This window comes from Rousettus aegyptiacus, unplaced genomic scaffold (assembly GCF_014176215.1).
Source record: "Rousettus aegyptiacus isolate mRouAeg1 unplaced genomic scaffold, mRouAeg1.p scaffold_m13_p_3, whole genome shotgun sequence".
In the NCBI taxonomy this organism is placed as follows: domain Eukaryota; kingdom Metazoa; phylum Chordata; class Mammalia; order Chiroptera; family Pteropodidae; genus Rousettus; species Rousettus aegyptiacus.
The window spans coordinates 83,703,563-83,721,038 of record NW_023416306.1 but is presented as its reverse complement, the minus strand read 5'-3'; the positions used below and the strand labels follow the sequence as shown (position 1 = coordinate 83,721,038).

Genomic DNA, 17,476 nt, shown 5'->3' with positions numbered 1-17,476 from the left:
CAAATAACATCGATTACATAGTAGTCTGTCAACTATTGGTTCTCTGGTTTATGAAAGAGAAGATAAAAAGGTAAGTAACTCTGGAAAAATTGGGACTATTTGACCTAAATAATTGCCTAGGAGATGATGTGAGCTCATCAAAAATTGAGTTAGAAGTTTAAACTACAGTCAGTAAATGGTAGTTCTAGAATGACAGCGTTGTAATGATTATAGGTGAGTGATTTGGTATGTACTATCTCATACTTCAGGAGGTGGGGTATTCCCTATCACTAGATAGAGAACAGATGCACTATTATAGAGAGAAACAAGCACTAGGTGTAGATTAGATTCAAGAACACAGAGTGCCTTTCAGTCTGGTGATTCTATCATAATGGTAGAACCCTGGGTATTTTAACACCTCAGTTTATCTATATAAAGGAGAATATTGGTTCTTAGATAATCTCTAACCCAGGCTAAAATTCTGTGGTTTGTTCCCTTTTCATTGATTTATGGGTTTATGGAATCCTCTTACTTTACTTTAAGGTACAACTGTAACCGCTATAATGAGGATGATGCAAAGGCAGCAAGAGATGCACAGGAGGTAAGTACATTTACTTTGGGGTAACAGTTGAACAGGCTGTGCTTTATGTGTTTATTAGGGGATAAATTAGCAGAGTTTTCAATTCTAAGATATTCGTGGAAATATACTCCAGTGAATACGGGATATCTGTACATTTAGAAAGGGAATCTACCCAACATGCTTATCAGGAGCATTTCTATTTAAAGATTTGTTTGCTTTCTTTTAATTAATCTACTCATGTAGCACAATTCCAGGTTTCAGTACTTGTGTCAAGATTTTCCCTCCCCAGCAAGGAGACTAGAGAATAATATGTTAAATACCTCTGCTATTATTTATTTTATATGCAGTCTTATTTTTAAATTCTTTTCTTTTTTTTTTTTTAATCATTCATCGAGAAGCTCTAATGATTATAGGTGAGCTCATTTGGAATGTACCGCCTCAGGAGGTAGAGAATTCTCTATTACATGATAGGGAACAGCCACTAATAAGGGATTCAAACTCTAGGTGTGGATTAGATTTCAACAATGAGTTCTTTTCAGCATGGTGATTCTATCATAATTGTAGATTCCTGGAATTCCTTATATTCATCCATTCCATATTGAAATTCCCCAGTTCTCCCAAATATATTTTCAAATGGTTTTCCTTGCCAGGATGCAATCCAAAACATCTGTTTCTTCTTCTTTCACTTTAACATTCCTTTAAGATTTATTTCAAATTAAAGAAGCATAAATTTATTTTTAATTAAAAATCCCATTAATACAAAAGAACATGTATAACCTAGTTTGTCATGTTGTTAATTTTTTTTAAATACTGGACAATTATATTTTGTATTTATAAATAATGAGTTGTGTTTCACAGACTTTCACAACATTTGTGGTCCTTTATTTAAAAGGGAAAAATTTCTATAAATTCCAATGTTGATTTAAATTATATTCATTATGTTATTACTTAAATATGTTTAAACATAAAACCAGCTATAAATAAACTCTTATGCTTTTGTACAGCTAGCTATACAGCCAAACCAAGAGAAGTACAAAACCAGTGAAACTCAAGTTAAAATTATTTTAACAGATAAGTTGTTTGCTGAAATTAAATTACTGTTGATAGACTTATAGCTGGTTTTTAAATTTTAATGTAATTTATTTTTTTCTGAATGCCATATGATCACGTGTTCCCTCACCAGTTTTCTATATCTCAGTTATTGCAAACCGTCATTCCTGATTTGATTTGATCAGAATTATATATTCTCATCACTAATTTTTTTTTTCTCATTCACCTACTATATAGGTAAAGTAATATTGCTTGGTGCCAGTTTTAGCCATTTCACAAATGTAAGACCTGAAATAAAATTTAGGTTTTCAGTTATACGTTCATTCAGATGATCCACAGTGTTTTTGGGGTTTTTTAGGTTATCAGATTTTTAAATATTTTAAAATTCCATAATGTTTTTAGACTACATCATTTCATAACCTTACCCCGGTCACATCTAATATACTTATTAGACTTTAATTTGAGACAAATCGCCCTATGTAATTTTGATATAAAAGTTCTACAGTGATAGTCATGCTTTTCTAACGTCCCATTTGGACTTGATTCTACTGTTGTGTTTTTTATTTAGCTCAGTTTGTCATAGTATCTCCTTCTGTTGTTTTTGTCTTATCTTAGACTTTTCTCCCTTATAGCTTTCCGCTTCTGTTTTAAGTAGTCATGATTATCTTAAATGATATCGAAGAGACCATAAACTTTCCTAAAACTGTTTTGTAATTTTGATAATTCTTCCACATCCACAGAGAAATATCCTTTTTCTCTTATGCTGTATTATATTTTTCTTAATTACTATAGCGAGCTTTTAGTTTTTACATACCCCGAATGTGGAGTAGTCTAGCTAGATGTAGCCAGATGCAGTATTTGCCAACAGAGAAAATATATGGATTATCCTTGGCCTCACCTAAACTTCGTTTGGGTACTGGTAGAATCCCTTTTTCCCCCTTAGCTTTCTTGAAATATAATAGATAATTGCTTGTATTTATGTTGTATAATGCAATGACTTTTCTTTAATTATAGTTGGCATACAAAAATATATTGGTTTCAGTTGTATAGCATAGTGATTAGAGAGCTATATAACTCACAAAGTGATCAGCCACTAAATGTAGTACCCCTTTTCCCCCTTACATATTTATTACGACATTGTTAACTATTTTCCTTATGCTACACTTTATATCTCCATGTCTATTTTTTAACTATCTATTTGTACTTCTTAATACCTTTGCCCTTTTTCACTGTCCCCTGCAACCTCCCTCCTATCTAGTAGCCCTCAAAATAGTCTCTGTATCTATGAGTTTTTCTTTTTTGTTGTTGTTGTTTATTTTGTTCTTTAGTTTCTTTATGTACGTGAAATTATGTGATATCTTTCTCTGACTTAATTCATTCAGTGCAGTACCCTCTAGATCCATCAAGGCATTATCTTTTTTTCTGGCCTCTTCCTTTTAGTCTGTGTCTGTCTTTTAATCTGAAGTGAGTCTCGTGTAGGCAGCATGTGACGGGGCCTTGTTTTCTTACCCATTCACCCACACTGTCTTTTGGTTGTAGCACTTAATTCTTTTCCATTTGAGGTACTTGTTGATAGGAATGTAGTTATTACTGTTCTTTTATTCACGTTTTTGATACATGTTCTTTTTTCTTAAAGAGGTTCCTCTAGCAACAATTCCTATAATACTGACTTGGTGTTGATGAATTTCTTTAGCTTATTTCTGTCTGGGAAACTGTCTCTGTCCTTTGACTTTAAATAATAGCTTTGCTGGATAAAGTATTCTTGGTTGTAGATCCAGGGTTTTCATCACGTCAAATATTTTTAATCAAGCCCTCTGTCCCGCATAGTTTCTTTTGAGAAATCAACTGCTAGTCTTATGGGTGCTCCCTTGTAGGTAACTTAACTACTTTTCTCTTGTTGCTTTTAAGATTCTGTTTGTATTTAACCTTTGGCATTTTAATTATAATGTGTCTTGGTGTGGGCCTCTTTGGGTTCCTCTTTCTTGGGACTCTATGAACTTCCTGGGGTTGTACATCTATTTCCTTCACCAGGTTAGGGAAGTTTTCCATCATTTTTTCTTCAAATAGCTCTTAAACTTCTTGTTTTCCTTAAGGTACCTCTATGACATGAATATTGTTACATTTAATTATGTCCCATAGGATCCTTAAATTATTATTATAGTCTTGGCTTCTTTTTTCTTGCCGTTCTGATTGAGTGTCCTTGGCTTCTCCATCCTCTATATTGATGGTTTGACCCTCTTTATTCACTCTGTTGATTCCCTCTAGTATACTCTTTAGCTCAGATGTGTTCTTCGTTTCTGACTGGTTCTCTTTTATAATTTCCTTTTCCATTTTTATGTTTTTTATCTCTTTGTTAAAGTTCTCACCGAATTCATCTACACTTCCTAAGTTCATTGAGCATCTTTATAACCAGTGTTTTGAACTTTGCATTTGTTAGATTGCTTGACTCCATTATTTCTGGATATCTGTTCTATTCTCTCATATGGTTTCTACTTCTTTGGTCTGCCTTTCTGTATGTTTCTCTGTACTAAGCAAAGCTCTTAAGTCTCCAGTCTTATTAGTGTGGGTTGGTGTAGTAGGTTTTCAGTGGCACAGTCCCGAGAGGGGTTCAGCTACAGGCCAACTTTATCCCCAGCCTGTAACCCTGCAGGGCCACCTGTTAAGATTCAGTAAGCAATCCACAGATGCTGTGCTTATAGTTGCCTCAAGAAACTACCCTAGAAACTGAGGTCAGCTGCCACCAGTTAGGGTCTTGGAGCTGCTCATCAAGTTTCACAGGACTTGCTGAGGACACACCTGGATGTGACTTGGATGGAGCCACAGAGTTAGGAAGGTAGAGTTTCAGGGAATCCTCTGGGCGGGTCGACCTGTTATCCAGTTTGCTGTGTCTCAGCTATGGCAGCAGCACAGAGTCCGCACACTGCAAGTTTCGAGGGCTCAAGAGGAACAATGGATTCTGCCAGCACTTCTACCTGGCAGAGAGCCTTGCCTTTGGCCCGTGCTCCCACAACTCAGTGTCCCCCTGTAAGTCCCTGGTACTCCCTGAGCAGCCATTCGGGTGCTGGTGCTCAGAGCGAGCAGGTCCGTCACCACGAAAGTCCGCAATCTATCATTGTTATTATATATATTATATATTAGAACATGTATTATTTTATAATTAAACTATATCTTTTTGGAAAGCAGTACTTTGTTAATATTATCAACTCTCCAGTGTTCAAATGTCCCTATTTATCTCATAAATTTTCTTTAATAGTTGATTCAAATGAGGATCCGTACCAAACCCCAAATTAGCTTTGATTGATATTTCATGAGTCTTCTCTAATCTTTAGGTCTTTCCTTTTTTCCCTTTTGTTTTCCTCCTTGCCATTTATTTGTTGAGGAAACTAAAGTCCGTTGTCCTGTAGAATTTTCCACATTCTGAATTTTGCTGTTTGCAACTGCCCTGTGCCATTAAATAGGTTCTTCTCCTCCTGTAACACTCGAAGCTGATGGCTAATTCTAGGTGGTTGAATTCAGACTGAGTTTAGATGGGTGGGGTGTGGAAAGGACATAGAACACTTAGCTGGTAGAACTGTATACTTTTTATTGCAATGTGTCAGAAGTTATATGATGTCCGGTTGCCTCTTTGTTGTTTTATACTTTAAAACACTGATGCTTCTTGCTTGTATTATCTAGCTTATTGCATACTGCAAACTGATGTAGGAATTTCTGTAATGATGGAAGTGTGCTTTATCACCACTGTCCAGTTTGGTAGCTACTCACCACATGTGACTTGAGCACCGAGGAACTGAATTTTTAATTTTAGTTTAAATAGCCACATGTTTCTCATAGCTGCTGTATTGGAAAATACAGCTATAGGATATTCAAAGCGGTTTATTAAATAACAAAGCTAGCAAAAAATGTCTGTTTTTTCCTGATTTTAGCCAAATTCCTATACTGCTTCATCAGTAAATTTGATAACAGCTTTTGTGTATATATAATTAATGTGACATTAATTTTTTTAATGGGACAGAGATCTAGGGCAGCCCTGCAGAGGTACCTGTTCTACTGTAATCGCTATATGAACCACATGCAGAGTCTACGCTTTGAGCACAAACTGTATGCTCAGGTAAAGCAGAAAATGGAGGAGATGCAACAGCACAACATGTCCTGGATTGAGGTGCAGTTCCTGAAGAAAGCAGTTGATGTCCTCTGCCAGTGTCGTGCCACACTCATGTACACTTATGTCTTCGCTTTCTACCTCAAAAAGAATAACCAGTCCATTATCTTTGAGGTAGGAATAATTATTGAGTGGGAGAAAAACCCACCTTATATCATAGGACTACTTGGTCTTTCATAAATAAGATATATAGAGTTTTAAAGGTTCCTATCTGCTCAGGAAATGTGGATTAAAAGTGTAGTATTAGAAAGATACGAGAAATTTAGATATTTCCTAAACTACATTTACACATGTTGTTATAGCCAGCTAGTGATTAAATATGCAGGCTGTGCAGTCAGCACTGAATTTGAATCTTGACTTCATCACTTTTTGGGGGGATGTTATGAGGTTTAAGTGAAACAGTTCATGTATATTGCTTATGTAGCAACTGACACATCATAGTTCTCAATAAAAGCCTTTATTCAGGTAAAACTAATACATGGCATTAGGAGTTAATAGTTACTTTTGGTGGAGAAGTAATGACTAAAGGGGGCTTTTAGTAGTAAAGGTTTTTCAGGTAGAGATGTTCATTTAAAATAGATGCATGAAACATTGATGTCGATAGATAACACTAACTAGCAGATGGGAATTTAGATGGGTAAATGTACGGAACTAGCCATAGTAATAAAAGATAACAAAATTTTAATCTTTCATACAGTGTTCTCATAAGAAGATAGATACAGCCAGATGTAAGCAAGAATGGGTTTCTATTTTTTATTCATTTTCCTTTTAGTTTTAACAAATAACAGTTCTCAGAACTAGAAGATTGCTAAAGACTTTTTATGTCCTTTCAAATTGTCCTTGATGTTTTTCCAGAGGTTAATGGGTGAATCTTTAGTTCTTTTAACATTTAACAAATTGTCCTGGAAAAGAGAAAACAAATTGTTAGAGGCAAAGTAGAGCTTTGCAGTTAAAACCCCCTGGGAAAATTATAGAATCAGAGTTGAGAGTAGTCTGTAGGCAAGGAAGCAGCTAAGATGGTGTATCTTTTAGCTTTCTTTTGAAGCCAATATTTACTATGTATTTGTTCTCTTACAGAATAACCAAGCAGATCTAGAGAATGCCACAGAGGTGCTTTCAGGTTACCTCGAACGAGATATTTCCCAAGATTCTCTACAGGATATAAAGCAGAAAGTACAAGATAAGTACAGGTGAGACTTCTTAAAAACAATTTTTGAGCAAAAGTTTCTGCCATTGGTGGTCTGTTATCCCTTAGTGGAGTGAAGTTAGGTGATAGTGAAACTTGGGTTTAGCATTTTCAGTAACTGAGCTGCTGCCATGTTTCTCAGAGATTGCTTCTGTCCTTTGGACAACAAATTGCAGATTGTAGTGCTAGTTATGTTTAGCAGAGGAAGTCAGCCATGTGTCTTGCCAGCTGATTCTGTTTCTTCTTTTTAGCTTTTTCTGCTTAGTTGCTGCCCTGCAAGGAAGAGCCTAAGACAGGTGAATGGCCATTAGGATGAGGGGTGAGATTAGGATCCTGGTCATAGCTTGGGAATCCTGGGGATCATGGTTGTTGACAATTGAGCTACCCAGTCTTTCTTTCAAATTTTTATTAGATTTTTTTCTAAGGAGATATTTACTTTATCCCAGGGGGTAGATGGTACTGAAAATATGCTGCCTCTTAACGCTAAAGATGCAAAATGCTTGCTTTCTCAACATGGAGGGAGGTCTTTTCCCCTAAAGTTGTTTCCTGGCAGATACTTATATCTTTTTAATAGTAGTAGAAACCATTGGGAATTTAGAAGACTTGGAGATTTAGTCCTAAGTAATATTTTTCTTCCCTTAGCCAACTGTAGCTACTATGTTGTGTTAAGATGTGAGTAAATAATCCTTGAAATTATTTCTTCTTGAAACTTCGCTTATCTGTAGAATGGCAGGATTGAATCAGATAATTTCTAAGGCTCTTAGGAATTTCTAACATTCTATTGCTCTAAAATTAGTACCACAAAGACAGGATCATGGCTTTTGAAAAATACCTTTTTAAAATTAGAAATAGTTTGTTGTGTCTTTATATTAAGACCTGAAAATGCACTGTTAAAAACAAGTACTTAATTCCAAGTCTGGATACAATGTAGGAGTACCTTTAAAAAAAATAAGTAAATGCCTCTTTTTTTATTAGTGGAGACTAACATCTTTTTTTCTCTTTAATTACAGATACTGTGAGAGTCGACGAAGGGTTTTGTTACAGCATGTGCATGAAGGCTATGAAAAAGATCTGTGGGAGTACATTGAGGACTGAGAATGGCCCTGCATAAAATGAACTCTGAAAACTTTACCATCTAGAGTGCTCATGCAATTAAAACAAACAAAACAAAACAAACACAAACAAGGAGGCATGAAGCCTATTCTGACACTGCTGGTCTGTAGTACCAGAATTCTGTTTTGTTAACGGAAAGTTTAAGTAAATTATATTGTAATAAAAAAAGGTAGATAAACCATTGTACAACAGTATTCTAGGCCGCCAGCAAAAGTGTGACAGACACACTAAAAAGCCCTCCAACTTTAACTTGTAACGTAGCTTCATTCTCAAAGCTGACTCCTTTTTTTTTCTTTTTCTTTTTCCCAAGTGTAGTACAGTTAAAATTTAAAACTGGTCCTTGACAACTGCTTTTCATGTCCAAACTAGCCATTTTGTTGTACTTTGGTAGAGGACCTCTTCCTCTTCCTCACCTACATATACAGATACACCCACACACACAGACTGACTCTCTTTCTCTCATACCCCAAGGTCATGAGTGATTGATGATTAGTTCCTTGTAAAGAAAATTCTTGGGGCGGGGAAGGGGGTAGGCAGCAAGAGGAATTAAACAAAAACAACAACAAAAAAAAACTTTGTATATGACTTTTAAAACAAGAGGACAACACAGTATTTTTCAAAATTGTATATAGCGCATATGCATGGACAAAGCAAGCGTGGCACGTGTTTGCATAATGTTTAATTACAAAAAAAATATTTATTCTTTAAAAATCTTCAAGATTATGTCTATTTGCTGTGCATTTTCTTTCAGTTTTATCTTTCCAGGGTTGAGGGTTGGGATAAAAAAAGTGTCCGTTTAGCACCTCTGGAATACATAACTAGAGCTCTTTGATTTCCCTTTCCTGAGATTACTTTGCCCTTTCTGGTTTTCATATGTCTGTTGCTGGTTGTGGGCCTCATGCTTGGAATTCCCAGTGCTTGATCAGGGCCAGGGAGGTCAAGCACTGACTATATGCTCCGACCTGGGAAGGGCTGCAACAGGAGCTTTGTTGCTGCAGTTCAAGAATGACCCCGTCCCCAGCCTCATTCCCCTTTGTGGCCTCATGCATCTACTTACACCTTCGTTTGCCCATGTCACACACACAGGCGAAGGCTTCCTAGGCTCCCTATCACATCCAGAGGAAACATTTCAATTTTTTTTTTTCTTTTAATTGCTGCTTCGAGCCTTTTAAGATTTTAGTTATGGCTCTTCTCTCATCCCTTCTTTACGTTAGGGTGTCAAATAGAATGTTTTTGCTTTAAATATGAATATAAATAAATAGCCATTCACTTAGTTACAGGTTGTGAATTTAAGATGGCAAATACTGAAATTGCTTGTGTGTGTTGCTGTGGGTTCCAGTTTGAAGGCAAGCACCCCTAGAACATGATATTCCCATCTAGCACATTTAAACAGAAATCACTGACTTTGTTTCTTTTTTATTGTCAGCAGATAGGAGAATTAATAATGCATTTTAGCTGTGATGTCCATTTTTATGAGATTTCTACTAAGAGCTATGTTAAAAGTAAAGGATGGTGGTGGTTTTATTAACTATATACCTGTTTAGGCCATTCTGGCTGTGATATTTTCAACAGGTCAGCATCCCTAAATTTTCAGTTTTATACAGGAGTGCAGAGTGAACTAGGCAACTTATATTAAGAGGTCTTAATCTTAAATACCAGTTTGGGCTGAGGACCTCTTTGTCTTCCTTTAAATGTCTTGTGCCTAGGGAGTGTTTACCATTTGTGAGGCAGCTTTGTCTGCCCTTGCATTGTACATCTTATTACTCCATTGGGAAGTAGGTTCACTTTCCTCTGGCCTTTTGCCTAAGTTAGGCTTCGCTGAATCAACCCTACTTTTCCTTTTAGAAAAGGTTGTTACATGAGATGTACTTGCAACTGTTCTTTTCCCATCAAAAATCAGTGAATGTTTGCTGAGTATATTATGCTGCTTCCTTAAACCACTTGTCGCTTTAGGATCAACCTTACCTGTACCTTTTATTCTCTCCCCCTTTTCACCTCAGGTGCAGATCTGAACTTGGTTTCTGCTTCTTCTATATTCTATTCTCTCTTTTTCCTCCATCATCCATTTGACTTTATTTTAAATGAGTGCATCAATCTTAAAAGGCATTTGTCAAAACTAAGGATTTTTTTTTTTTTTTTTTTTTAAAGAAAGCTTGAATAAGTTCCTTTCCCTGGTAACTTTGAAAAGCAGCCAGAGTTGCTATCTAGATATATATGGCTCCCTTAAACTGTTTTGTGTATGTGTGGTGTTTTTAAAAAAAATCTTAACCAATTAACTGCAGTATCTAAGTTTGAGTGTCATAAATTCTCTTTACACACTTCCCTTGCAACAAGTATCCAAAAACTGTGTGCACTTCGTAATATCAGCCCCTACCCAAGGAAGAACAGTGCTTTTTTAGACATGCTTTCTAGATTCAGTATTGGCATATTACCTGAGGGTATTGCAGTTGTGGGTGCATTCCCTAATTTGTATGGATCAAGGTGAACTGGCCTTTTCTACTTCCAAGCTTTTAACAACTATCTCCATATTTGACAGATTTTCCTGAGTTAATTGCTTTCATTATGAGTAGCTTCAGTGACCCCAGCTGGGATAGGCAAGCCATATTGTAAGACAGCTTCCCCATTTCACTTACCTAAGTCTATCAAGAGGGCTCTATTCAGGGTAAGCACCAGGGTCTCCCTGTCTTCTTGAGGGCAGTTACATTGTCTTTCGAAAAGTGCATGCTTCATTTGAACAATTCATTGAGCAATAGATGGACTTTTAAATTATTTACAATAAAATTTTGATCCAAAGCTCAGGACACAAACCACAGTGGTAAAATTGAGTAGCATATAATATCATCAGACTAAATTCTGTGTAATTTGCTGTGACCCAGATTGTATGTGTTTTATGTGTGTTTAAATAAATATATTAAATACACGTGTATACATACACACATATATATAACAGATCCAAGACTGACAGACTTGATTTGAAATGGTTGAATCTGCAGTGTATAATGTGATTCAGCCATGATTAGGAACTGAAATTTAGTACAAGAGAGAAAAGGACTTGATGTAACATTCTTTTAGCTGCAAATCCCGGTTTAGAGCACTTGGGGGATGGGAGGGGGCGGGTTGGTGAGACAATCAGATTGGTAAAATTGATTAAATGCTCCTAACCCTGTAATTTTGTGCATAGAGCACCCTCTGCTGTGGAAATAACTGTTCTTAGATTTTCATTGTAACTGGACTGTTCAGGTTGCCCAGAGGGAAAGAACATTCCTAATTCTAATAAAATAAACTTTTATTTTGTTATTCCATTAGTTACTTATGTTTATTTTTATAGTAAAAAAAAAAAAAAAAAGACATACTGGTGGCCTAACAGTCACCTTAATTATGTGCCTTACTCACTTCCTACTTAATATGTCAAGATTTTGTTCAGTTTCTTTGCAGAGAACTGTGAATGAAACTATCCCCAACAATTAACTTGGTTAATGAAGCCTTCAGAACATTTTCTGAAAGTTTTTCGATTTCCGTGTCTTGAATATTGAAGTTAGATTGCTCTTAATGTAACGATGATGTGTGTTAGATACTTAGTAGATCTGTGTCAATTTCTTAAAGATAAAATATTTTAGAAGTGATTCTCAACCTCAAAACTTAACATTACTTCCATTTAGCTTACTCTATAGAAGCTAGTATCTCCCATAAGGATGAAGGGAGAGTTGTCTTAAAGAATGTCCTAGGTTGGAGATCTTTGTCATTGTTTGTCTAGCCAAGTCCATATTTCAGGGCAATTTTATTTGGTTTTATTTGGATCTATAGTTACGAGACTTAATTTATGACTTTTATCTTTAAAGCACTTTAACTTAAATTACCACCTAAAGCAAGTGGGGTAAAAATTGCTGTTTTATAAAAGAAGGAAAGGTTCAATGAGTTTAAGTAACTTGCCCCAAATTTTACAATTTCTTCTCCCTGGGACTCCATTAACATAGAATCATATTTTTTAATCTAGTTTCAGAATGACCTAGGGAAGGTGGTTATTCGCTATGGTGTTGTACGTCAAAAACTATATATAAATGCCTATAGCTGCTACTGTTAGGGGAATGCTATATAGTATCTGTAATCTTTAATTCGTTGCAGTTTGCAACTACTATGGCTCTGTGTTTTGCCTAATCAAGAAACCAGCCATAGATAGAGAATAGCCCTCATCTTACTGATTGGGACAGTCCTCATGAGAAGACTATCACATGTGATAAGTTAATAGTAAATGGTTCAGCATCGTTTTATAAATAGTGGCCAAGCATTTAGTAGTAGTTCTAGTTATTTGTTCAAATGAATTTCCAGTGTAAAGAATTTTGGATAGTCTGGAACTTATTACAGAATTTGTTTTATAGCTGGAAACAAAACACAGATCACCCAATATCCATTTGTTCTCAGCATTTCTCCTTGAAACTGGATGACATATGGGACTTTAAGAAGATAAGTAATGAGCATTATAGGGGAATCTTGGCTCCTTCAGAAACAGGAAAATGTGTAGACCCGTCAGATTTTTTTTCAAATTTCTTTGGAGATAAAGTTGGTTTGTTTCTGGTTTTATTTTTGTTGTTGTTGTTGTTGTTTTTAGGGAATTTGCTTCTCCACTTAATTACCCAAGATGAAATATCTAACTTGGAAATGCTCAACTGGAAATAATCAAATTGTGCCTACTGTAGGAGTAAACAGTAACACAACTGAGTTTTAATTTGTTTGCAACTGTTTTCAAGGCAACTGTTTATCTTTGTCTAGTCAGTAGCATTTAGGGTGGGGAAAAATAGATTATTTTGAAAAGCAGTATTCAGACTATGATTAAACCACCGATATGCATGTTTATGGCTATTTTTAGTATAGGAGCCAATTAGTATACAAATCAGTCACGTTTATATGTAGCAGCTCTAACAATGCTAAAGGCACAACTATTACCACAGTAATTCAGGAGTCTCAAACTCAGATGTCTACAAGAGCCAGGTAGATATTTTAATAGACTACTCTGGGCTAAATGAGCTCTTAAGAGGAGCCTGTGAAATAACACTTTATGTGAATTGTCAATTTTGAAATGTTGGCAATTATTCTTAAATGTGAGTCAAAGGAAAACTGCATTTGGCCATTTTTTTAACTTGTGTTAGTCTTGGCTTGCAACTTAATACCACTGTCCATCTGACACATTGGAATCACCGAGAAGCTTCAAAAGAACAAAAAAAAACTAATGCCGGAGTTCCCATAAAAATGATAAATTTAATTGCTCTGGATTGTGTCCTGGGAATCAATAATTTTTTAAAGCCCTATCCCCACCCCCATTCCTGATGGTTGTACAATGCAGTTTGAGACCTGCAGACGTGGTTGAGGCCATTGATCAAGATTCTAGGACTTAAGGGACAGGAGGACTTGGGGCAAGTTCACAATCTCAGGGCTACACTATAGGCCCTAACTGAGTGAGGTTTGTGGAATGGTGCTTCCTAAGGGTCTAACATGAAATGACCAGTTTGTCAGTTTTCTAGTAAGTGGTCCATCTTGGGGAAAATTAAATCCACAAAACTAGAAGAAATGTAAAACTGACAAGCAGAGTAGAGTGGTCACATCAATTGGCAATATATTCTCTTTCTAAGGGAGAGAAATCTACCTGGAAAAGTAAATTAGTATAGAGCCTGAGTCAAGGTAGTGTTTCTTAAATGATTCAGATCATTTTAAGAGTAACAAGTTTCTCATTGCTACTTTCATTCTTTTGATAACCTTGTGTGTTAAGATTGGATTTTCCTGTTTTTATTCCCTGTGTGTAGTAGAAAGGATATCATATTTCTCTGCCATATTTTTCCCTTTTGTAAAATGGAGGTAGTAATAGGAGCTGTAATTTGTTGAGTGCTACTTGTTAAATGCCTTATTTTTATTATCTGTATCTTCTAAACAGCCCTAAAACAAAGTAGGCATTGCTGTCCTGTTTTATAAGTTAGAAAATAGGTTTATAGGCTATTAACTCAGATGTAACAGAATAGATGTCATTCCTGCTTGTCTGTTTCCATGTTTTCATTCTGTCATGCTGTATTGTCTTTTATAGGAATTTTGTGAGGATCAAAGATAATGGAAAAACAAGGCTAGTTATAAATAATAATCATATTAGTACTAGCTTGGGCAAAAAAAATGAGAATACAGAGCTGTCTCATAGGCTCCCAAAGGCGGAATGAGATTGGATCCAAGAGAGCTATTTTGGACTCCCGAATTGGCATTGTTTGCCACGAGTACATCCACATTATTCTAACAGCTTCTGCTTTTCCTGTAGCTACCCCATAACTCCAGTTACATGTTAAACTGTTCCAGACACATGTAGACAGAACCAAACAGCCATGGGAGATGTGGCTCTTGGGTGCTTACCCCTGTGGGTTGGGAGGCAGATCATGGAGATTATGGTTTGCTAGCTGCACATCACAAAAGATGTCTTGGCAAAAACAAAAACAGAACAAAAAACCAAAATGACCTGAAATGAAATAACTAAGAAATTGCTATACAGTAGATAATTGTGGCTAATGTATTTAGTTTTACTAAATACTGCATGTCCATCTTTTTAAAACTCACAATCCTATGAGATAGTTACCATCTCCATTTTATATATGAGAAAACAGAAGCTCAAAGAAGATGGGTAATTTCCCTGAGATCATCTTTTTCTAAGTGGCAGAGTGAAGATTTAAACCTAGGTTCCTTCAGTCAACACCCATGGTGTCAGGCACTCGTTTAGACACCGGAGGTATAGTAATGAAAAAAGGCCTGTTGGTTTATCTGAAGCTCAACCCTGATACTACATCAAGACTCATGGATTGCCCAAGGTCACCCAGCCAGTTAATGGCAAAGCTGGGGGCCTATTCGACCATAATGTTACATTATTTTCATTACGCTGTAACCACTTCTCAAACAGCCTTTCCAATAGCACCTGCTAAAATTATAAAGATCAGTTGGGGAGGACTTTCAGCTTTAGATTACCCTGAGACTCAATGACCAATTTTTATTTTTGGCTCTTCTCTGTTCAAAACATGTCTCTTGTTAACTTCACATACTCTACAAAGAAGGATCCAACACATGCCTTTTTCTCCCTTATATTTGAGAGCTGCCCTATCATTTTAATGAGAGTTAAGAAGCAAGCTCCATATTTCTAAATCTGTGGAAGGCCAATCTTAACCTATTTTGAGCTGGTGACTTGGCTTCATGTTATGCACAAAGTAACATTTCCTGACTTGGTGTCTTATTCGGCACCTGTATATCTCTTCTCACTGACTACACCTGTATAAAAGTTTGGTCTTTTCCAGCTGCCTGCCTTTTACCATCGGAGAATTCAGGGTGGGAATTTAGAAGGTGGCTATAGAAATATAAAACATTCTCTGTAGTAGACAGTTCTCCAGATAGTTCTTAAAACTTGTATAGATTTTAGATTTCCTTCTGATGGCTAAAATTGGTTTCTGTATGCATAACAAAGCCAGTTTGGTGCACACTAAATGGCCGTTTCTTAAAATTGGGAATCTGGGGCTTGTGCAGTGAGGATCTGGCTCTCTGGGATCAGTTGGCCAAGTTGGGATTCCTGAGTGAAAAACAGCAGGATTTCATTGTTTTCTGAGAGATCCTATCCCCAAACACTCCTAATTATTGAATGTCCCAGCTTCCTCTTGTAGGGAGACTCCCTGTGTGCACTCTCACTGCTGCTATTTGCATCATTTTCTCAGAGGAAGTATAGCATAAAATTATAATCTGCATTTTTGGAGCACCTCTTGCAGGCTTAGGCAGTAGACTTTCTAACAGAATGTTCTAAAATTCTAACTTATTGCAGCTGTTCTCATTTATAATCTAATAGCTGGTCTTCCTGGCATGGACAAAGTTTGCTTGTTAATAAATTCCTACCATATAACCCTGACTTGTGGTCCACTTCTATATAACTAGGGCAAATACTGAAGTGTTTCCTAAAAAGGGGGAGGCATGACCTGAGCATCCACCTGTTCTAGAAGAGATGCCTTCTTTGGATAGGAAATGATTTTTGTATTCCAAAATACACAGCGACTGTGTTGGAGCATAGTAAAGGTCATGGTAGCAAATACCAGAGAATGGATTTAATGAAGAGTGATAGTGTTCTACATGCCTTTGAATAATTCACTTTTATTCTGTTATTTTGACTAGCTTGCAATAGAGTAGATTAAGTATTGTACAATCTATTCATGTTAAACCACATTAGTACAAGTCAGTGCCTTACGATGGTCCAATGTGTTGCTCACTAATCAATGGAAGTAAAATGACTTCACAGATCTCTAAATGCTATTTCCTTGAGACACTAGATTGTGTACATTTTAAGATAAATTCCATAATCATGGTCCTAGCCCTGAACAGATTAGAGCCCAAAGATCACACTGAAGAGATCAGTAGAGGGTTGGGGACAGATGCTCCAGAAATAGAAATCCTCCACTCAGCTTTATGTTAAGTTGATATGTAGAAAGCAATACATATATTATGAAATGCACACATCTTAAGCATTCAGTTTGGTGTTTTGATAATTATATACACCTTGTAATAATCACCCAAAAGTTGATAAAGAACATTACCATCAACCCAGGAAATTTTCTCATGCATCTTTGAAATCGTCCCTACTCCAATGATTTTTATCACTAAAGATTTATTTTGCCTGCTTTGGGATTTCATCTAAATGGAATCATATGATATGTGCTCTTATATCTGGCTTCTTTCACTTACAATGCTTTAAAGACATCCATATTGTATGTATTGGTAAATTATTCTTTATTGCTGAGTAGTGTTTTCTTCTATAAGTATAGCACAATTTGTTTATCCATTCTCCTATTGATGGACTTTTAGGTTGCTTCCAGTTTGGGGCAATTATGAATAAGGCTGCTGTATAAATTCTTACATAACATTTATTTGTGTATGTGGATACATATTTTAATTTCTCTTAGATAAATACCTAAGAGTAGAAAATTGCTGAGTCATATGGTAACTTTTTAAGAAATTGCCTTCCTGTTCTCCAAAATGGTTTTACCATTTTGTACTCCCAATAATGTTATGAGAGTTCTAGTTGCTTCACATCTTTGTCAACATTTACTGTTGTCTGTGTTTTTTATATTAGTCATTTTTGTGGGTATAAAATAATTGTGATTTTAATTTATATTACATTTCCCTGATGATTAATGATGTTGAACACTTTTCATATGCTTATCTTACATTTGTGTATCTTTTATGATGTGTCTTTCATGTCTTTTTCAAGTTTAAAATTGAGTTATCTTTTATATTGTGGTTATTATTCTATGAATTCTGGATACATGTCCTTTGTCAAACACATGTGCTATGATTTTCTTTTGGTAGACTATAGATTATCTATTCACTTTCTTATTAGGATCTTATGACAAGCAGA

At 35.9% G+C, this 17,476-nt stretch overlaps 1 protein-coding gene across 2 annotated transcripts in view; it reads left to right on the top strand.

Annotated features, from left to right (window-relative positions):
- ARIH1 (ariadne RBR E3 ubiquitin protein ligase 1) overlaps positions 1-11,372 on the top strand; it is a 93,791-nt gene extending 82,419 nt beyond the window's left edge. For both annotated transcript variants that reach the window (XM_036218316.1, XM_036218317.1), the window contains 4 exons: positions 523-580; positions 5,622-5,882; positions 6,846-6,958; positions 7,965-11,372. In XM_036218316.1, the coding sequence (XP_036074209.1) occupies positions 523-580; positions 5,622-5,882; positions 6,846-6,958; positions 7,965-8,049 (517 nt within the window). In that variant the 3' untranslated portion in view covers positions 8,050-11,372. The remainder of the gene's footprint in view (positions 1-522; positions 581-5,621; positions 5,883-6,845; positions 6,959-7,964) is intronic.
- Positions 11,373-17,476: the final 6,104 nt, after the last annotated feature.